The sequence below is a fragment of the Cydia amplana genome, chromosome 1, assembly GCF_948474715.1.
Source record: "Cydia amplana chromosome 1, ilCydAmpl1.1, whole genome shotgun sequence".
NCBI classification, from domain to species: domain Eukaryota; kingdom Metazoa; phylum Arthropoda; class Insecta; order Lepidoptera; family Tortricidae; genus Cydia; species Cydia amplana.
In genome coordinates this window covers 11,034,376-11,058,059 of record NC_086069.1, presented here as the reverse complement: position 1 = coordinate 11,058,059, position 23,684 = coordinate 11,034,376, and the positions used below count along the sequence as shown (strand labels likewise).

The 23,684-nt window shown below is 36.9% G+C and overlaps 1 protein-coding gene across 1 annotated transcript; it reads left to right on the top strand.

The window, feature by feature from the left end:
• Positions 1-3,166: 3,166 nt before the first annotated feature.
• LOC134647771 (proteoglycan 4-like) lies at positions 3,167-14,172 on the top strand. Its single transcript, XM_063502072.1, has 2 exons — positions 3,167-3,498; positions 12,141-14,172. Exons 1-2 carry the CDS (start codon positions 3,244-3,246, stop codon positions 14,139-14,141), a joined length of 2,256 nt encoding a protein of 751 aa, XP_063358142.1. The 5' UTR covers positions 3,167-3,243; the 3' UTR covers positions 14,142-14,172.
• Positions 14,173-23,684: the final 9,512 nt, after the last annotated feature.

Genomic DNA, 23,684 nt, shown 5'->3' with positions numbered 1-23,684 from the left:
ATACTCACCTAGCTGTTCCAGTTACCGTCCGTGTGGTCGGAAACTAAATATTTTTCAAAATTAGTATGTCAGTACTCGTCCACTAAATTTATCAAAGATTATTATGAAAAAACTATAAAAAACACTTAAAATTGCGTTTACTATACTTTTAAGTTGCAGTATGTGCCAATAACGTAACTTAAACTAGTTAAATTAATTAATAAACTTACCGTGAACATTTGCCGCCAACACTTTTTTTTTCTTGCAAAATGACGTTTTCAAGCTCTGGATGCAATGCCGCCACTTACATAATTTTTTTTAAAGCCGCTATTTGTCAAATAACACTTTTATTTTGGTAAAAATATTGCTTAGACATTATGGATTGCAACAAATCCAAACATGTGTGAGAAGGCTTGTTTATATTCAAATTTTCCGCAATTCTTTGTAGCAACTCCGCCAAGTGGACGGAAACAGGCACTGGACGGCAAACAGACACAATTACCCTAGGCGCGAAAGGATATCGTCCCAGAAAATTTGAATTTCGCGTCTTTTTCTACTGACAAGATTTGCTTGACCATCTATGTATAAAATAATACTCTTCTTTCAGGAATAAAGTGACGCACAGACTATCTCTATCTCACTTAAATTAAATATCGAGAGGTTAAATGATAGAGAGGTTAGATAACAAAATTTCGACACTCGTTTGCGGTAGACCCTTAGATTGTGACTTATTGTGGGAGTGGCGCCCTCTACGCAGAGTTTCGCGTAATATTCCCTATTGCATGACGATGCAAAAGTATAAAAGAAGGTAAACTTGAAAAACTAATAACATAATTTTTGAATTTCGCGCCTTTTTCCAATGACAAATTGGTTTATCAGACTATAATATTGATTATATATGTATAATTTAATTTAAGAACAATTATTCTTGTACTGAGGGCCTACCGCGTACCACGTTCGACGTGTTACCTCCCTGTCACACTTACGTACGAATTTACAAGTGCGACAGAGAGGCAACACGTCGAACGTGGTTCGCGGTAGGCGCTCTGTTGTCTCTCGCAGTGTAGTGTCCTGCGACCGGTTAGACGAAATAATCTTTAAGATGTCGTCTTGGTTCCGTCAGAGCAGTGAACGGAAATAACAATTCGATAAACAATTTTGAAAATGTAAATTGACTTTCATTTATTAGGGTTCCGTAGCCAAATGGCAAAAAACGGAACCCTTATAGATTCGTCATGTCTGTCTGTCTGTCCGTCTGTCTGTCCGTCTGTCTGTCCGTCCGTATGTCACAGCCACTTTTCTCCGAAACTATAAGAACTATACTGTTGAAACTTGGTAAGTAGATGTATTCTGTGAACCGCATTAAGATTTTCACACAAAAATAGAAAAAAAACAATTAATTTTTGGGGTTCCCCATACTTCGAACTGAAACTCAAAATTTTTTTTTTCATCAAACCCATACGTGTGGGGTATCTATGGATAGGTCTTCAAAAATGATATTGAGGTTCCTAATATCATTTTTTTCTAAACTGAATAGTTTGCGCGAGAGACACTTCCAAAGTGGTAAAATGTGTGTCCCCCCCCCTAACTTCTAAAATAAGAGAATGATAAAACTAAAAAAAATATATGATGTACATTACCATGTAAACTTCCACCGAAAATTGGTTTGAACGAGATCTAGCAAGTAGTTTTTTTTTAATACGTCATAAATCGCCTAAATACGGAACCCTTCATGGGCGAGTCCGACTCGCACTTGGCCGCTTTTTTTATTTTGTGGTTGACTCGCACGACTATATTACTTGGACTTACAGGCGGTAGCCTCTACCGCGAAAACCGTTTTACGCAAATTGCGGGGATCTTTATCTTTTACTCCAATGAAGGCGTAATTAGAGTGTCAGAGAAAAATGCCCGCAATTTGCGAACTTCGATTGTCGCGGTTAAGCTTTGGATTCCTCCGAAAACGGTGCCGTCATATTACGGCCGCTATATAGCGTTGACTGACGTCACTAGAACGTTGTCTATGTAAACAAGATGGTGCGGTTTCCTAGACGGCGTTACGTTACGTTGTCAACGTAACGTAAGATGACGGCCGTCATGACCTTGTCGATAGTTTCGTGAACGTTTTATTAGATAGCGGTGACGCCATTTTGAATAAATGACACGAGATTTGAATAAATGATTCCGTACTACGATTATTTTCCTCATCTGATGATATTTCATCCTCCAAGTAAATTATAGATGATCAAGCAAATCTTGTCAGTAGGAAAAGGCGCGAAATTCAAATTTTCTATGGGACGTTATCCCATCGAGCCTACATTTTTCAAATTTGCCGCTTTGACCTTGGTGGATGACGGTGTGTTATGACGCCGTGGTACTTTCCACATGTCGCCACCGTAAAGACGGCCGTCTTTTGCTGCCGCTATATGACGGCCGTCATATGACGGCACCGTTTTCGGAGGAATCCAAAGCTTTATAGCTCTGACTCTGACGACTGTAGTCGTAGTCGTAAGAGCCTCTACAACCCTCACCGAAACTTCTGTGTTTTGCGATTTATATCGACCGGTCAAATGCGGCAATGTATCTAAAATGGCATCGTATATCTGGGAGGTTTGTAGAAGCCCTAGGACTGAGTATGTTTATATATTTTATAGTCATGCACGTCATGTAGTGATGTCATGACATGACATTGACACCGACTACATAATAGTCGTTACCTATACCGTATAGGCTATACGTCAAGAATGTAGAGGGGCTACCGCCAAAACCGAAATTCACAAATTGCGGGGATCTTTCTCTTTTACTCCAATGCAGTCGTAATTAGAGTGACAGAGAAAAATGCCCGCAATTTGCGAAATTCGATTTTCGCGGTTATAGCAATTGACAGAAGTTGTCTATGGTTGCTTTGATCGACTTGACATGGACTTGACCATCGACCTCGAACAAAAAGAAACCGAACCGAACCGTCCGGCACGAACCGAAACCAAACCGAACCGAACGAAGAAAAGAAAATGGCAACATGAGGAACAAACATTCGTTGTTGCGGCCAATATTGTTTTCTTTATGACTGATCGTGAGTATGTTCTCTCGTGCAGACCATGTGTATTGGTTTTAGATTGCTTTGATTCATTAAAAATGTCGGATGTAATGTAAAGTGCATAGGTAATAAAATAAGTACCTAAACATTGAAGTCTTTTGATATCGGACTACTTACGCGAACTCTATAAACTGCATTCTAGTGGCCAGGCATCAAATTTATGAAGCAAAATGGCAAAGAAAAGATCTAAAGTGAAGTCGGCAAAACCGGCTCTTGCCGTCGAGTCACCTGCGACTGTGAATAAAACACCAAGCGTTGACACGATCAACACAGAAGAAGCCATTGCGGCAGCTTTGAGTTCAGTTGCTCAGCCAGTCCTAATGAAAGTTTGTAGACTCTGCGAGACAAAAGATGGCCCATTTCTTAACATCTTCGACCCCGAAACGTTAACTGCTAAGAAAACCCAAGACCTGATGCCATTTGTGGTAAGACATTGTATATAATTTAGTTTAGCATTTTCAAATTGTATTTCTGAAATCAAAACCAAATATTTATTATACACATACCATAACTAAACAGAACACACACTGTATGTACAGTTTACAACAAAATACACCATTCTTAGGTCTAATCAAAAGGATCTATGTGTAAACCTCTTGGTCTACTTAAATTGAAAGTATTTTAAGGATTTCTATGAATGAAGTGGTATCATGATGGTAAAAGTTTTTGTGTAGTCAGTTTGACTTTGTCTTTTATGAATGTGATATTAGAAACTGATACCTATATCAAACATTGTACACATGCTGGTACATGTTATGAGGCTAGCAACCTGCCCTTTACAAAAAACTTTAACAATGTATACACCTTAGAGTCTGTGTGGAAAGAGAAGAGTCCTGAAATGTATGGGATCCAATACATTCTACGACTCTTCTTTTTCCGCACAGACTGTCTTCTTCTTCAGTCGGTCCCTCAATACTGAGGATCGTGACATCATGTCCTTCTGTTGAAGACCAGGTTCCTCCATAGGGTTCTGTTCCCCGCCAAGCACATGGCCTCGTGCAGTTTTAATTGCATTTTATAATATGTAAAGGGATTTCTTGTTGTTATACTCTTAATATACGATAACATAATGGTACAGAAGGCCTTCACAAGGTCTTGTTGTGCCTTCTGCCTCAATCTAGTTTAGTGTAATTCCCAGCTCATCTCTAAGGCTTTCAGTTCCTTCTCACTAGAGCTCTACTGGCGGCTGCCAAATGAGAGCACTGTCCAGGATATTGTCTTCTGTTCAGCAGATAGTATGCCAAAGCCGCTTTCGGTTTGCAATATCCTACCCAATCGGTGTTTCTCAACACTGAACACAGTTCCTTGTTGAAGGTTCTTTTTAACCCAAAAATTTAAAGATCATAGAGACTTGATAACAAATACCAGAAGTCTATTTGTTTTTAAATCTTAATTTTTAAAGGGGTTTTGTCACACAGTGACTATGTTACCCCTGTAGTGAGATCAAGTAATAATGTAGAAGCGTAGCATTACTTACACCACTACATTATTTTTAAGTATAGGTTATGACGAAGTAGATGCTAGGACGACGTTGCAACTCCCTAAGTTGGTAGTTTTGATAAATGTCATGTCACTCCTCAGCGCCTCGTTGCGGACACATTCCATCAACACATGATGGACGTCTTCTATTTTATCACACTCAGAGCAGTTTGGTGTTGCAGCAAGTTTCATCAGGTGCTTGAATTTGTTTGATGGAATGTGCCCGGAACGAAGCCTAAGGAGTGATACTACCTGTTTCCTTCCTACTTAGTTTTTTGTCAAACCATGGGACCTGAGGGGGCTGACATTGAATTGTTCTGTACCAAATTCCTTTAGTAAGCGAGCGCTCATCAAAGTATTCCTTCCAATTTGTCTGCAACTAACCCTAACTTTACCTAATACTTTGCTGTGCACTGGGAGACAACGCAACGGAATACCGTCGGTTATTGCAAGTTTTGCTGCTCGGTCAGCCTCCTCATTGCCCATAGTACCAACATGAGAAGGTATCCATTGTAAAATCACTTCCCTAAGAAGTCTATTTAATCAGCTCTGTTGTAATCTTGTAATGTCTCACAGTGAATATACAGGACTGACTTCATGACTGTTTTCTAATAATTCCACTTTTTTGTAATGTGCCAAAAACCCAACCCATCTATCGGGTATTTTGTGATTTCGTTCCCAGGCCAGACAACCGTTGGATCGGAGTTGGGATCGTTGTTGTTGTTGTTGTGTTGTCAGGGGTGTTGTGTGTTGTAGCTTTATATGACTCAATTTTTGCAGCTTGGCCGAGATGTCTTGTTTGGCAGGGCGGCAAGGAATGTTAATATCATACTTGATCTTTTTATCATAATTTTGGCCTTGGATCATATTTTTCGCCCTGTTTTGGCATAGTATGAGTTTGGGTTATTTCAACACAGAATCAATAGGTTTATTGATTCAAAACAAAAAAGATTGTCTTAAGTTGATGTCTGTTCATACAAAATTTGTTTATTTGTGATAGTCCAAATCGATGCCGGAAAGCAAACACTTAGTAACCCACAAAAACCACTAGAGACGAAAAACTTTTCGAGTTTTGAAAAAAAAAAAATCATAACTATCTTGTTTATGAACATAACTTACTCAAAATTGGATACAACATTCAAAATTTTTTGGACTTTAATTTCATTTAAATGAATTAAACCGCAAGTTGTTACAAGTCCATATTTTGTTGGTTACTACATTTTGATATTTTTTAGACAGTACACAAACACGTAGTAAACGCCAGTACCAAATGTATGGGATAGCATTTCCTTAAATTTTGTATGGACATCAACAACGCAGTAATCCACCTGAATATGACAAAAGATATCCGTAACAAAGTCTTAAACGTTGCGGTTTAGAAATTTTGGGTGAACAAAATGCTGTAACAGTATGTGTTTTCTTCTTGTAAGCAATTTAGAATGAAGTAAATGTATTGCCAAAAATTTTACCACACCCTTAAAAATAAAATAAATAATAATAAATAAATAATAAATATTATAGGACATTCTTACACAGATTGACTAAGTCCCACAGTAAGCTCAAGAAGGCTTGTGTTGTGTGTACTCAGACAACGATATATATAATATACAAATACATAAATACATAGAAAACACCCAAGACTCAGGAACAAATATCTGTGTTAATCACACAAATAAATGCCCGTACCAGGATTCGAACCCAGGACCTTGGCTTAACAAAAAAAATGACTTTAATCATAGATTTATAAGGCATAGATAGTGTTCGTACCAACCATGGATGTTGCGGATGCCGATTTTTTGACATCCGCGGATGCGGATCTTTAAAGGCTCACATCCGCGGATGCGGATGCGGATGCGGATGTCAAGATAGTACCATAAAAAACGTCAAATATTACATTTTAGTAATTTTTATTTCAAAAAACCGGCCAAGTGCGAGTCGGACTCGCGTTCCAAGGGTTCCGTACATTAAGTCCCACTCACGCTTGACTGCTCATTTCTAATAGATTTTTTTCGTTAATGACTAAATTACCTAGCAGTCTAGCACTTACGCCGATGCTAAGACGTTCCTGTACTGACCTGTTTCACATCCGCATCCGCATTAAATCTACATCGATTTTATGCGGATGCGGATGTTGAAAATAATGCGGAAGTTACGCGGTTGCGGATGCGGATATTCGCAACATCCCTAGTTCGTACATACCAAGTAAGCCATTTCAAGTGCGACGGCCTGCGACGTCTCGTCGCACTCGTGTCACCGTATTCGAACTAGGGATTGCAAATATTCGAAACTTTCAGGTATTCGAATATTCGACTTTTTCTGACGACATATTCGAATATTCGAATTGCAAGCCCTAATTCGAACGGCCCTGGTAGTTCTCAAGGTCAAATCGGTTTGTGTACACCTTCCGTTTAAAAATCAAAAACACAGGAAAGATGGTTGATTGTGCAGTGAATGGGTGTCACAAGTAGTCACAACGCATCATATCATAAAAACAAACCTACCGACATTACATTTCACGCGTAAGTATCGAGTTTATTGTGATATTTTTACGCAATCGTAAATACAAAAATACAATTTTCGTCAGCCGCCATTTCTTATAAATGTTGCCAGTGTAGTGAATATTTTTTCCTCAAAATGAAACATGACGTTTACATTCTAAAATGAATACGCTTAATTGAAGTTGCTTGTATAATTGTATAAAAATTATATATTTTTAAGTATTTCAGTATTTTATTTCAAATTATGTATTATTTTAATTATTTTATGCACATTTGAAAAAAACATAGTAAAAATGTATCACTTTTTTTATTGAAAACTTATTTCACAAAGTACAACAATGCAAAAAATCCTTAAAAGGAACATAAAAAGCTTTTGCTACAAAATCAAATCTACACACTTGCTTACAAATTATTAATATCCAAGTGTTAAGGATGTGGTTAAAATCCCGCACTTTGAGGGAAATATCTATATACTGGCAAATTTTATATTAAAGGAAAAAAATTGAAAAATTACGCTTCCGGCAGGACTTGAACCCGCAACCTCCGCAATCCGTGCGTTAGCTCTGCCAATTGAGCTACGGAAGCCTACCAGAATCTTGCGAATTTTTCCATTCCTTCCCTCATGCATACACGCCTTTGGGGTGGCGTATAGCGACATCTACCGAGAGACGATTACATCTACTATACTCGCAACTACTACACTACACACTACTACACTACTACTACTATACTATACTTGCATCTACTATACTATATCGTTTTATATACTGGCAATACGTTTTTGTATATGTGTGTGTTGCTGAGCGTAAAACACGAGCCTCGCACGCACATATCGATCGTGTTTCGGCTTCACTTTTGACAGGTTAGCCGTATGGGGACTATCTGTCTATGCGTTATTAGTTTAAGACTTTAATGGCATCTTAAAGTAAATTGCGCGACATTTCAAATGTATATTTATTAAATGTGAAAATGTTTCCGGGATTCATAAACGAAAATAAAACGTCTATTATGATGATTTGAATTATTAAAATCAATATGAGCATTCTTAAGACCAAACAAAACACATAATCTTTGTTTAATATTCAAGAACATAATTAAATCATATAATTTTATTGTAAAACCAACTAAAAAATAAGAAGTACACTTTGGAAAAGACGTAACGTAATGGAAGATCAAAATCCAAAGTATATCAAAGTCGTAATATTTTATTTAATTACAAACATGTCGACTCACTTTTCACCCCCCGAACCGCACTGAGCGACGGCGCAAACGTTCGAGTAATGGCCGCGATAGCCGCGTTAAAACGAAATAAGGCGCAGGAGTTTAAACCTTACGCCCTACAACAATGAAGTAATGATTAAGTCATCATCTTCCTCGCGTTGTCCCGGCATTTTGCCACGGCTCATGGGAGCCTGGGGTCCGCTTGGCAACTAATCCCAGTAATTGGCGTGGGCGTAGTTTTACGAAAGCGACTGCCATCTGACCTTCCAACCCAGAGGGTAAACTAGGCCCGTATTGGGATTAGTCCGGTTTCCTCACGATGTTTTCCTTCACCGAAAAGCGACTGGTAAATATCAAATGATATTTCGTACATAAGTTCCGAAAAACTCATTGGTACGAGCCGGGGTTCGAACCCGCGACCTCCGGATTGCAAGTCGCACGCTCTTACCGCTAGGCCACCAGAGCTTCTTCAAGTAATTATTAAGTGGTACAGTCTATTTTTTTATTCGGTAGACTGAAATGACAGTTCATAGTATGAACATAAAATGTAATTTCATACTATGAAATGAAATGTCATTTTAGTCTACCGAATAAAAAATAGACTTTAGTTTTACTTGATCCTTTATTACGGGTTCTTGAGGTAAGAAAGACAACCAACTATCACGTACGTATAAATTTAATTAAAAACTAGTGTTATACTAAGTAGGATACAAATTAGCGGATGAGATCCTTAAGTCTAATTATCTTAATCTAAGTTTTGTTAGGCGCCAGGAGAGATTTTCTACAAGATCTGGAACCCTGCCTATCCAGTTGCCACCGGCTAGCGACGTAAAATGAACTCTGAATGGTCCTCGGTCCAATCGTTATATGACATCAATTTGTAACCCGGAACTCGAAGGGCATGTCCAGAGGCTAAAACAATTGCACTAATTGAATTCTACTGTAATGCCTATAGTGCTTAATTACAGATTCTGTTTTTAGCTTAATATTAGCACTTACCCCTTCGCCGTACAAAACACAAACAAATTGCAAAAATGTCTATTAATTACACAGGTAAAACACAGGTTTTACATTTCACTTATGCTCGAATTTGCATATTATTTATACCATTGCAATTTCATCTCCATTTTGGAGGGTAAACTTAACACATGACATCGCCGTCTTTACATCGGTGTGAACACATCTAAGAGATGAGCGGGAATGCACCTACGACCCGAGATGGTTGTTATTTTAAACTCATTAATCTAAACTGCAGTATGGAATACAAACTTCAAAATTAATAAATAGAAAAAGATACTACGCGAGCCGGGGATCGAACGCTCGACCTCTTGCACTCAAGTCTCGTCGTCGTACCGCTGGTCCAGCGAGTCATTAAGAGAGCTGCTGAATAATGCCATGGCATTCGACTAGCGATATAGATATACTTAAGCCATTGAAAACTCGACCTTATATCGATTAGTTAGAGACCAAATTCCCAAAGCTAATAAATTAACCATTACACCTTGTAAACGTAGTTAAAGTCATGTCTCTCAAATTTTAATAGTATGTGAATTTGTGTTAAACCACTACTCGACTAAACATTATTTCCCGCCAAATAGCGTAACTGCAAGACATTCACATTCATGAGCGGCAAACACGTAGTAACCTACATTTGCGTCAGAACAAAGTCGGAGGTTGTAAATGATAAAATTAGAAATTGTATGGAATTCAAAGTGCTGTAAATAAATACAATGATTTAAATTATTGAGTTTTTTTTGCTATTTCCTGCGTGTTTGCTGAGTAAATTTCAAGAAAAACGAGAAAATTTGTGTTCCTATTTTCCCCATTTTTCATCGTATTGGCACGTGGCTGGTTTGGACCTATCGACGCAGAAAAAATTGGAGATTCCAAAATGCAATAATTTTTTTTTGACCTTGTGTGGGTTACTACTTGTTTGCTTTCCGGCGTCGATATATAAATGTATTTGAAATATCATGCATCACAAAACTGACAATTTTTTTCAGACACTTTTCTTTTTATATTGATATGACTCTTGAGTAGAAATAACTTAAAAATTGAGTTTTTCTATAAATGCCAAATAGGTCAGTTTTTTTCTGAAAATGCCCTTGCACTGAATTAACAACTTTAAAATTATATTTCCATAGAAAATGTTTGGCGGGAAAACATTCACATTCTTTTTAAATCTACTTATTTAAAAAAATCTACTTTGATAATGTAAATATTGTATAAAATAGTCGTCTCTAGCCCACCCCACGCCAATATTTTCAAAGCTTAAATCTATTATTAGCTAAGTGTGATTATTCTGTCTCAAGCTTAGTCACATCACAAGTTTTCTGTGTGGATACTTTTATTTAATTTAATATAAAGATTATATAGTACATACATAAGTACATAGTAGTATATACTCAGAATTATGATTTTAGCAGTATCTAGGGTGACTGCTATAGCTATGTATACTTGTCATATGTTTCACCATATATCATCTAGAATAACAGAGCCAATATGGTGAGGTGTCAATTTGGTGTAGCGATGGGCGAGTCGAGTTATCTGATTCGAATAATTCGAATCAGTCTACAGATGAGTTAATTCGAATCAAGACTATTGGCAATTCGAATCAACTCGACCACTAGCTAACTCGGCGAAATTGCCAACTCGCCGAGCCAACGCTATCACACTCTACTAAGGCCATTCAAAAATAAACCTTAATACCGTAGCCCGAAGGCTCTTTTTACAACAACTGCCGCTCGATTCGCCATCTCAACTCGAGTTGGTACTATGATCATTCAAAAATAAACCTTAATTCCGTAACCCGAAGGTTCTTTTAACAACAACTGCCGCTTGATTCGCTATTCCAATTATACCAACTCGAGTTCGGTGCTAGTATGGCCATTCAAAAATAAACCTTAATTCCGTGCTCTGAAGGTTCTTTTTACAACAACTGCCGCGTAACTCGCCGTCTCAACTCGCTCCGCGCCTGTGCCTGTGACCTTGTCGCGAACCACGCGAATCGTCGAGTCGAGTTAACTCGATTTTGAATTCGAATCAGCGGCCGAATCAATTCGAATGATTCGAATTGAAAAAAAGTGGACTCGTCACATCGCTAATCTGGTGCCCGTTTCTCAAACGATATTAGACTAATATGTCAAATCGTATGGGTTGCCAACTTGCCATGACAACCATTGACATATCTCAGGACTGCCTTACGTGCACTAAAAATGGTACTAGTTCAGCGGTGTCACTCACGAATTCGAGCCAATCGTGTAGTCTAACGCAACTAGTTGCGACCAATCGCGCGACCCCGCGCGCGTGGTGCGAACTCATCACAAAATCGCGTTGCAGCGTTTTCACACCGCTGTACTGACCCCGTTTATGCTCCATTCTTATTGCAATTCTTAGTGTATATAATATATATACATATATGTCAATGATGACAACACGCTAATAATATTAGAAATGGGCCCCTGTTCGTTTTTATAAAGCGGGTGACACTTTTAACTGCCCGACTAGTAATATATGATGATTGTCAAGAGGGCGCTGTTATTCTCATATAAATGGTGACATTGGTGACAGTTCAGTATAGTATGAACAATTTCGTTTCAATTAAATTACGCAACATGGCACATGGCGCGTGATCATATATTAAGCGGGATATGGGACTGAAATATTTATTCCAAAAGTTTCTGAGTTTGGCTACTGATGCCATTTCTCTCCGACACGGCCATCCCGACGAGTCGTGCGACCTTGTGTGATTTATCTTCAATTAAAACGTCATCCAGTAGCCATTTAGATAAATTTAACCAAAGAACTGCTAATTTTAACAAAAGTTACGAATTCTCGATCTATTATCTCATGTTGTTTTTTCATTTCAGATTGCTGAATATGATGACCTTCCACATAAAATATGCTTCCGTTGTTCAGCCAAAGTGGAGGAGCTACATGAATTTGTACAAAAATGCATTAAAACTCAAGAAAATTTGCGTAAAGCTTTAGGGAGATCTGGTCCAAAAACTCAAACCAGTAAACTATGGGAGGAAAAATTGCATAAATCTAATATTTCAAATGATGCAATATGTGATGCTTTGATTAAAAAAGCCATGGCAGGAATTGAGGACATGCCTTTAAAATCGTTGCCACTAGATGAAACGCAAAACAAAAGTAAAAAATCAATTTCTGCTCAGAATGACGAGGAAGATGATGAATCAGATTTACCACTTAACAGAGTTAAACGAGAAATTAATAATACCATTGGATTAAGGTCAACTAGACAAGAGCAGTTAGAAATTAAAAACGATAAACCTGTTGGAAACCAACCCTTAGATTCACTAAAAAACAAAAGGGTGACACGTGAATCTGAATCCTTGAATAACCAAATTTCGCCAATAGAAGTTCAATCTGACGATGACGAGCCATTACAGACAAGAAACAGTATTAAAAAGAGTAAGCTAACAGCTACTCAAAATAAACCACACGTTGAAGCTAAGAAAATTGTTACCAGTAGCGAAGATGATTCTGATAACAATTTAAAAGTTAAACAACCAGAACAAATTAACCAGGAAGTCGTGAAAAGTGCTCCCTCAAAAGACAAAGAATTTGATATTATGGAACACATTAGCATGATAAAAGTGAATGGCGTTGGTGTTCTTTTTCAGTGCAAATTATGTAATAGAAACTTCCTTAAGAAGGAAGTCGTGATTTCTCATGCTTGTGCGAAAACCGGTGTACCTAAAATTGATTTTACCACTCATTTGGCTCCGATTCTAGAACCGCCTAAAGTAACCACTGTTAAATATATTAATACGAGGATCGATGGCGACCGAAAACCAGCACAACCTACAACAGTTGTCCCGCCTGCAGCATCAATCCCTAAACCGATCCAACCATCCGCACCTGAAGGTAAATCTAAGCCTAAAATAGGTCCCGCGAGCAAAGTTAAACGCCCTGTTGTTGGAATGGTTGTTACACCGAGAGAGCCGAGTCCTCCAGCACCTCAACCAACTTCTGTTACGGCCATGCCTGCCGTTGAATTCCCTGCCGCTCCGAATTTGAAGAGCAGGTATAAATTAGTGCCAGGGCCAAACAATACTTTTACACTTATGGAAGACGTTGATCGCGACATTCCTGTTCCCCGTGTTGTACAAAAACCAGGGACACCCATAGACAACAGGCCAAAGCTAACACCAATAAAACCTAGTGAAGTTCCACAACAGGTTGTTAAAAATGTTCTAAATCATCATTTCCAATCTCAAGTAATTAATTTAGACGATGCTGAAGAAATAACTCCTCATGTTTCCGGAGTGCCTCCATATCCAGTAGGATTGTTCTCAACAGTTTCGCACAATCCCAATATCTTACCCCCTCCCGTAATCTCACAACCAGCCCCATTTACCACACCGGCAATGAAAAAGCAATCGTATACTATAGTGAAAACCGGTAATCCGAGTAAACTTTTGATATCTACTAAGGCCCAGCCGCCAGTTGAAGAACCTCCTAAAAAGAAGCCAAGAAAAACGAAGTTAGTACCAAATACAGGTCAACCTACGCCGCCTCTTAATGCATCGTCTGATGATTCCACTCGGTCAAAGGATAACTTTTTTACGTTCATAAATGTAGACCCTTTACTTCAGCCATCTTACGTTCTACCTACAAACAACATTATTCAAGAATCACAAATTTCTACTTCCACGCCGCAAACTAACGCGTCGAAAGCAGATGCAAATGTTTATTCCTGTAACATGTGTCCAGAAAAATTCTCAAGAGAGAAAAAATTGCTATCGCATATCCAATCTCATTACTCTAAAATGGATGAAGAAGACCAACAGAGAGAGAAAACCGGAAAAAGGCGAGGGAGAAGTTCAACTACAAATAAGTAGTACTCGATAATTTTATAGTACGCACGGTACGGTACCAGATGAAAAGTAGAAGATTACTACCATTTCGACCTATGGTCTTATTTTTTTGTTTAGTGATTTATTAAGTTTTTGTTATAAGTGCTATATTCAAAGTATTTTAAGTTTGACAAGTCAAATGAGAAGAGTTCTTAAATAATTAAGTTTCTGTAAGTGTATGTTTGAGTAAGTGTAATGAATTATGACTTAACTTATGGTGTTTTCAACCAATAAAAGTAAGCAAAGAAATATATGGAAACATGATTGTATCTCGTCCTTAAAGTAATTATGTGAATTATGTCACATAACTTGTGCTGTGTATGACCTATTATTTTATAGATATCTACATATAAAATACATTTTCTTTTTAATTGGACTATACAACCTGTGTTCTATGTTAAATATTGTATATATTTGAGACTTATCCTTTTGGCCTATGTATGCAGACTATGCAGTAATAATTCCATAATTATTACTACATAAATAGGTCAAATGAACAAGTCTCAAATATTTAATGACTTTTTCATTCAAAGGAAACTATAATGTGTTACCTTTTTATCCAGAGACATTAACTATGGTGCAAACACGGTCGGTGTACAATGACACTGTTTTGTTTTAATTGCACATTGTATTCTGTTAATTCGTCACCGTTTCCCCAGATGCGGGAGGAAGTGGGACGCCGTACAGTTGATTGAACCGGCAGATAAATAAGAGTTCTCTTGATGCTAATTGTTGCCGTGTCCTGAATATAATTACTGTTTTTGAATATTTTAAACTTTTTTGGTTCCAATTGGAGGATTCATCTTCTGTTTGAAATCTCATGATCATTTCATTAAAACTAAAAAAGCCACAAGGAAGATATCAGACATCCTATGACTGAAATACGATAACAACTGATATTGGATGAACTGAACGTAGGAATAAACGGACGACTAACGAATGCCCAACGAGTGATGGAGTAGAATCGTGTCACGATTAAGAGACAAATATTCGTACCATACCTATCATTCAATTGATGTTTAATGTTCTTGCAACATACTACATATATAAAATTTTGGCCAAGGAGTTTCAAAAACTATTTTTAAAATTATTTACGGCACCAATTTTGCCAGTCAAACTAATGATAGGTAATGTTCACTGTATTGCCAGGTTAGGGTTTTTAATATAAGAATTGCATTTAGTTTAGGATTGTTACTTTCTGGCTCCCTTCAGGGCTATAACCGCGAAAAACGAAGTTCTCAAATTGCGGGCAACTTTCTCTGTCACTCTTATTACGCCTTCATTGGAGTAAAAGAGAAAGATCCCCGCAATTTGCGAATTTCGGATTTCGCGGTTGACCCCCAGCTTATTTCCCTACTTTAACTAGGTATAGGCATATAGAAAAAAATACATAGATTGCCCACTCCATACATCAGTTTTGGTACCAAAAAGACTAATATTTTCAGTGTCGACATCTAGCATCGAGTAGCGGAATTATTAAGCAAGTACCCTGCTACTTGACAATAGATGTAGCACCGACCGGAAAGTCTTACGTTGTTGAGCATAACACCTTCCGGTCGGTGCTACATCTATTATCAAGCAGCAGTATAGTGTAAATCTTTTGAACTGAGCTAGTTTACTCAAAGAGTCCCTCGAGAATACAATACCATTGATTGGTAAACCACAAATTACGATAACTACCTCGTAGTAAAAGCAGATTATAACCGCCTTGAAATATTAGTATAGATTAACTACAGTAGAGTCCGGTTATAACGACGCCCAAGGGACCGCTGATATTACGTCGTACTAACCGGACGTCGTATTAAACGAACTGCCAATTTTAATTTATTTTTTAATCAAAATAAATACATAATTTTGTATTATACGACACTTCTACGACAATCAAAGAAAAAAAAACATTACAATTAAAATATTTATTTACGTTAGTATTACAACACTTTGTCTTAAATGCAGAGACTTGTGTGTTTAGAAGAAGCCACTTTTGTAGGTACGCGTACTCACTCATCATCCGCAAATTACTCAAATCCCGTAAAATAAAAAGTCGTAATTCTTAGATGACAATCGTACATCGACAATCAAAAAATAAATAAGTAATTTGTCAAACTGTTTTTATCGCGGACTGTTTACTTTTGTTTCAACAAGCAACTTATTTATACTCAATTGAGACAATTCTTACAAAAGTATAAAAGTATGATTTCTTACAAACCCAAACTCAATTAGGATGCGTTGTTTTATCATTATCACACAGTTCCGATGGCCATCTCCTGTGTCCATCAACAGATCAGCTCGAAGGTACCAAAATATTGCATTCTCACCCAACTTACATAATTATGTATGTGAAGTTTAAGCTCAATTGAATAATGGGAATTGGGTTTTATTTAGTTTGCAAGATTACGAAAAGTCACATGACTATTTCATCTTGCTGCGTATAGGCATAGAAAGGGGGGAGGGGAGTTAGGTGCGCGGGACGGAGTAAGCTTCTTACCAACAATTTATTTGTAAAAACTACGTCGCTCGTCGTTGTAACCGGACTTGACGGACGGATTTTGTGTCAATTTCCGTCGTTAAAAGCGGTCGGTCGTTATAAGCGGAGTCGTAATAAACGGCTGTACTTTCATAGTAGCTCATACTAAAACCAAACAAGTGCCTACACTTACGTCGCTATAAGCGGTTGGTTGTTATATGCGAAGTCGTACTAACCGGACTCTACTGTACTCTATTTCTTTAAAGTCTTTAAACAATAGACTACAAAATACACTAACTAAAGAATGGCTAACATAACTTTTTTTGCATTTTGCACTAGACTACTTCCCTGTCGTGGCTAAGGTGGATATGACTTAACAAAAGATTGCATATGATATTATCTTTTTAGACCATTTTAACCCTATCCCTATTCAACAAGGAATAAGGTTAAAAATTTAATATACATGCAATGTGTTTCTAACTTATTTTTGTAAGTAAACTGCTTGGCGCCTACGAGAATAAAAGCAGACAATAGCATTGTAATAAAACAATGCCATTGTTAGTACAGGTAAGTGAACAAGCTCAGTTCAAAAATTTTTTACTATACTGATAATTCTGCTACTCGATGCTAGATGTCGACAGTGAAAATAATTGTCTTTTTGGTACCAAAACTGATGTATGGAGTGAGCACTCTTGTCTTACTATATTTCTCTATGGTATAAGCTATGTGTGGGTTGGTATGATTTTATATCAAATACAACAGACAACTGGAAAACTAGCTACTTCAATCGATAAGCACTAATTCATAAACGTACGTAGCGACCCACGACCTTGGTGCGCTTCGCAAAACTCATTCTCGCTCTACCGGATACTTGCGTCCTTGTCGGACATTCGGCGAATCTCTTTCCACAAGGCAAAATCGAACATGCGTCGAAGCGCACCAAGGTCGTAGTTCGGTACATACGTCTATTTGTAACTACCTGGTAACTACTTCACCAAATTGTGGGTATGGTGAAATCTATGGTCGTCCTTTTCGCGCGATAAGTACTTATCCGTACATTTCCATATCCGACTATCAAAAAAATTTGATCTTGTAGTAATCATGTCGATATTTGCGACGTTTCCGCTGGAAATCCTAATATAAGTAAGTGGAAATATAATCGAAAAATTCCGGTGATAGCAGTCTATGTACACTACAGTAGGGTAAATCATCTATTACTGGCCACCTTCTAATAACTGGACTGGACCTTATATTAAAATGGGCAAAATATTTATTATTCACACAATTAAATTCAAGCAAACAAAACAGCATTCTTCTGAAAATTAAAATTTACTTGGATTGTGTGAATATTAAACAGAATGTTTTTAGTAAAGGTGACCAGTGATAGTCGATTTACCCTACCAGTTATTTTTAAGTAATCACTCTTGTGTAAATATACGTGTATAAGTGTACGTAATTGATGATTTAAAATACAATTCGTTACTAAAGATTAGCAGATGTGATTTATTTGTTCTTCATCCAACAACGGCTCTATGCAGATGAGGGTCCTAAGTAGCAGTGTTGGCCGAACGTTAATGCCAATTACCATTAAAAATTAACCATTGAAAAGGTTAATTAGAATTAACCATTAACCATGAAGGAAAATTAATTATCAATTCGCATTAACATAAATTTGCATTAATATTAATTTATTTCGAACCATTAAAAATTAAAAATAATGGTTAATGCTTTACAAACCATTAAAAATTAAATCAATGTTTAATGACAATTAAAAATATTATTGATAATTATCAATTAACAAAAATATATCGTAATTTTATAAAGGCGCCCGTAATTTTTGTCTAGCTAGTGGAACTCGGGTTTGGTGCAACATAGAAACACGCCGTTTGGTCATACGACTCGTCTTGATGAGCACTTAGGAGAGCAGTACCCAAGATAGAGCTGATGCTGAACCCTGGCAATACCTAGTGGAACTCAGGTTTGGTGCAACATAGACACCCGCCGCTTTGGTCATCCGACTTGTATTGATGAGCACTTGGGAGAGCAGTACCCAAGTTAGAGCTGATGCTGAACCCTGGCTGTACTTAGTGGAACTCAGGTTTGGTGCAACATAGACACGCCGTTTTGGTCATCCGACTCGTCTTGATGAGCACTTGGGAGAGCAGTACCCAAGATAGAGCTGATGCTGAACCCTGGCAGTACCTAATGGAACTCAGGTTTGGTGCAACACTGCAACATAGACAAACGCCGTTTTGGTCATCCGACTCGTCACAATGAGCACTTGGGAGAGCAGTACCCAAGATGGAGCTGATGCTGAACCCTGGCTGTACCTAGTGGAACTCAGGTTTGGTGCAACATAGACACCCGCCGCTTTGGTCATCCGACTTGTATTGATGAGCACTTGGGAGAGCAGTACCCAAGTTAGAGCTGATGCTGAACCCTGGCTGTACTTAGTGGAACTCAGGTTTGGTGCAACATAGACACACGCCGTTTTGGTCATCCGACTCGTCTTGATGAGCACTTGGGAGAGCAGTACCCAAGATAGAGCTGATGCTGAAGCCTGGCGGTACCTAATGGAACTCAGGTTTGGTGCAACATAGACAAACGCCGTTTTGGTCATCCGACTTGTCACAATGAGCACTTGGGAGAGCAGTACCCAAGATGGAGCTGATGCTGAACCCTGGCAGTACCTAATGGAACTCAGGTTTGGTGCAACATAGACAAGCAGATATTTTATTGTTTTCTGAGAGATGAGAAGTCGGATTTGTCGCTCGACCGATCCGCAATTTGTACTGGGCGAGCAAAATCGATAAATCCAGCAATTACATGAGACTAAAATATAATAATTGTGTTTAAATGTAATTAAACGTATGACATGTAAAAAAAATATTACTTACATGTGAAATGTAACACCTTCTTTTTGTAAATTTGATGTCCCCAACCTCTTTTTACAACAAAAAACCGAGCAATTAGGCATTTTGTCTGCTGCTGTGTTCAGTCGCGCGTCTGGACTCGGTCTAGTTAAAAATCCGAGCGCAACTAGTTTTATTACCCGCGCTAGATCAGTTGATCTTGTACCTAGGCAGAGGGGAAATAGTGCGAATGCCGCATCCCTTCCGTGTTGATCGAAGATTCTGCCAATGTCGAGGTGTAGACTTTTGACTTGTGCAACGCGAATGTTCGGTTAAATTTTGGTTTTTGTGGAAGGATAGGCTGGGAACCTAAAACAAACAAATATTATGGACTACACAGACAAACACATGACATGACACAATTGACATAGTACCAACATTAGTGAAAAAGAGCGGAAGGAGGATGACAGATTGTTAAGGCAAGCAACATAGCGGATGAAATGGAGGAAAAAACGTAGAAATTAAAGTATAGATAGATAGAAATAAAGTAATAATTAAAGTTTTATATTTTGTTCCTGCACATATTTAATAAGAATAGAAGTTAGGGGCGGGTCCATTAGAGTGAGAAGTGAGTAAAAATTAATACGTCGCGGAATATTTGCAGGCATAGTAAAGTTTATGTGGGCTCGGAGAACCTTGAGTCCTATGACACTGACAGTTATTCCCACGACACAACCTTGTAGTGGCGTCACCGTTACATTATAATCGAATTGGTGGTGTCTAAAAATTACATTTATTAATTTTAGGTAGATATATGCCATTACAATAATATTCCGTTGGAATTATAATAATTATTAACATTTACAAGAAATTATCTCAATCAGACTTTACGTTTACGTCCTGCAAAACTTACTTCGTTTGGAAGATATCGACTAGTGCGGAAGTATCGATAAACAAATGTCGAAAATGGAAACGAGTGTACAAAATACATTAACATAGTACGTACGCTCTTAGTGTCAGATTTATAATCATTTAAGTTGTCTGCGATAATAAAATAAAGGAGATTTAATTTGTATTCTTACATTCGTCGAGTGTGACGTATAAATGAACTGACGAACCAACGAACGCGCGTTTAACGGGTAATAAATTATGACAAGAAAATGAAATGTTTGCATTTTTATTTTTCGAAAACTTTCGTTTTTTTACTTAATTTATGCCAAAAAACTTGACAAGCATTAGAAATGCAGATTATATTTTTAAAAACATGTTTACCGATGTGGCTGCAAGTCAAGTCACGCCTTTGCCTATAAAAAAGTTACGATATATCGACACGACCCGTCACTAACATGAACTGGCATAGGACTCAAAGTTCCCCGAGCCCACTATAATTATTTTGATGAGCAACAATTACTTCAGAGTTTGTTATTAACTTATTATATTTAGAACCACACAATACATTATACAAAGTTCATATATGTATTATATAAAAAACTGCTTGCTATTTTAACTAAATATCCCTTAATTTCCTGTACTACGTAGATTAAATAACATTTTAGTAGGAACGTTCGTTGATATCTAGTTAAAAATGTTGATTGTAGTAATTATAACAATATACAATCTCGCGATACTTATTTACTATAATTACTATGTACAGTTTTCTTCTTCTTTGTTCCTTCAGGTTCCTTTGCCTTCGTTAGAAATGGCTAAGAAAGTGTTGTTCCTATCTTTCCTCTTATTATATCCTCAGCTGATGTAGTGGCCGCAACCAAATCAAATCCCTTGTAACTTACCTCGTTTAGCGAGTTGGGTATTATCAGCGGTGTGTTTCCTGAAGGAGGACTATGTCAACCCCGATGTCACGTAATATTTTACTCAGGCATTTTACTCGTTTCAGAATTGCTGACCATGAGGTTAAAAACTTTATTGATGGAATTTGATGGTTTTGGTAAAGATAGAGTAAATAGAAATGTCGTGGAAGACTGAATAATCGGTGACTGAATTATTCAGTATTTAGTATTCTAGTTCGTTGTGAATAATAAAGCATTGATCCCAAAAAAATACTTGCTTATTTTACAAATTATATATTATGTAAAATCGAAATCACCGTAAAAACCCGAAAACCCGGTTTTGCTGTTGCACAAAAACCGGTTTTCTAAAATACGCACGGTATTGTGACCCCTAGCCGCAATCCTATAGTGAAACTGCCCCTGGCTGAAATGTATACTTTTCTTAGGTGCGTTTATTTGTCTTATTATAAAATATCGTTTTACCAAATTTCAAGGCTAGAAGTACATAGTTGTTTTCACATTATTTGTAAATGTGATTTAAATGTTTATAAGTAAAAATATATATTTCTTTTTTTAAGAATTTTTCAGGTGAAATTAAAAAAAAATATATGAAAAATATAAATAGTACTTAAATATATTTTTTTACTTCATAACTTATAAATCACATTTACAAATAATGTGAAAACAACTACTTAGGTATATAAAAATCTAAAAAAATATAATTTATTTATTTTTGGATTTCATACAACGTTGAAAATTTTCAAAGTGGTTGAGCATCCCCTTGTAGTTGAGATAAAGTTACAAAACTTGGTGTACATTATCAGCATAAGTGTAACCAAATAATTGGGTGCCGCTTCTTCTAGCTAGAGTTTGAATTTTTCCTATACAAACGTGAACCACCCTAAAGTACGTAAGAAGGACGGCCTGTATGCATTAGTAAGACATTTTTACCTTGTTGCTCCAAATGGATTTTTTTTTACAAAAAATATATTTTATGCAATAGTATATTCTGCATTAAATAACAGAAAATTGAGGTTGTCTCACAAATATTTTAAAAAAAGTCTAAAAAATTAAAAATATTTTTTTCACCTCAGCAGCTCGAACAAGGGTACTTTGCTACTTAAAAACAGTGAGCAAAATCGCATTTTGCTGTTCTCACTGCTGAGGTGAAAAGTTTTGTGAACTACACGAGATCAAAGTTACACGGATTTAGAGTTAATAAACTGGATCGAGTACATTGACCAAAAAGTGTGTCCACATGAGAAGTCAAACTAGAGCCCTGCATCTCGTTCTAATTAGGGTGACCATAAGACATCTGTATGTGGGATATTAGGATAACATGGAATATATCAGTAGGGTGTGTCATTTTCTAAATAAAGTGAAATTTTAAGTGGTCAGGTTTTTTTTTCATTTGTAGTCGGCCTCTTTCGCACTCACTCATGGTATGTTCATAAAGGTAGGCTTCCCTTTTGTCCACTTCAGCTTTTTTTAAGTGTAAACGTCATTGAAGATCTGTTTAGCAAATATGACGTTTTTTTAAAGTTGGTGCCTTTTTTCTATTGACGGAAATGTGTCCTACCTATAAAGAATCGATGTCATATATCAATTTGACACACCTAACAAAATATTATGTATAAATGAGAGTCTGTAATGTTTAAGGAGTTAAGCACTTTAGTTTTAAATTTTGGCAATTGAAGGGATGTTTACAAAAACAACATACCTGACTACACTGGTTGATACCTGAAACGATTAACAATGTTCTTAAAAAAGTGTCAACCGGTCTAAGCAGTTATGTTGTTTTTGTAAACATCCCTTCAATTATTCTACAACAAATCTTAAATTAAACATGCCGAAATAAAGACATAAGGTACCTATTATGTTAAACTTACTTTTACATTACCTACGTTAATAATAAGAATTCTGTGAGACCGATTCAAAACGTGCCGACATCATAGTCACCCTAATGAGTTTGACAATGTTGTCTTGTATTTTTATAGTAAAATGTAATAATTGTGGCTTTCTTGTGAAACAATATTCCACAATTAGCAATTATTTCACTCCAACAACCTTTAACACAACATTTCTTCACAATTTTTAAGAAATTTCGCATTCACGTGTTTTGAAGAAATGTCATCAAGTTGGGGATACCAATTAATATTTAATGTTACTACAAATTCTACCATACTAACATTTAGTTTTTTTTTTGCTGTGTATGCGCTTGGTTTAATCAGTTAATAATATTGGCATCATAATTATTTACAAATTACTTAAAAGATATCAGAACTGTAGTCTGAATATAGCACTAAAATTGTATAAGAAGGTAATTAAATTCAGTAGTTTATTGATATAATTTCTACCACAATGGTATCTTTTTAACATTGGCAACATGTGCGAGTGAGACACAGGGCTCGGGTTTTTCTATCTC

Excerpts from the sequence above, each read along its gene's own strand:
- LOC134647771 (XM_063502072.1), top strand. The coding sequence starts at position 3,244 with ATGGCAAAGAAAAGATCTAAAGTGAAGTCGGCAAAACCGGCTCTTGCC. Across the intron at positions 3,499-12,140 it reads AAGACCTGATGCCATTTGTG|ATTGCTGAATATGATGACCT; the intron begins GTAAGACATTGT and ends TTTTCATTTCAG.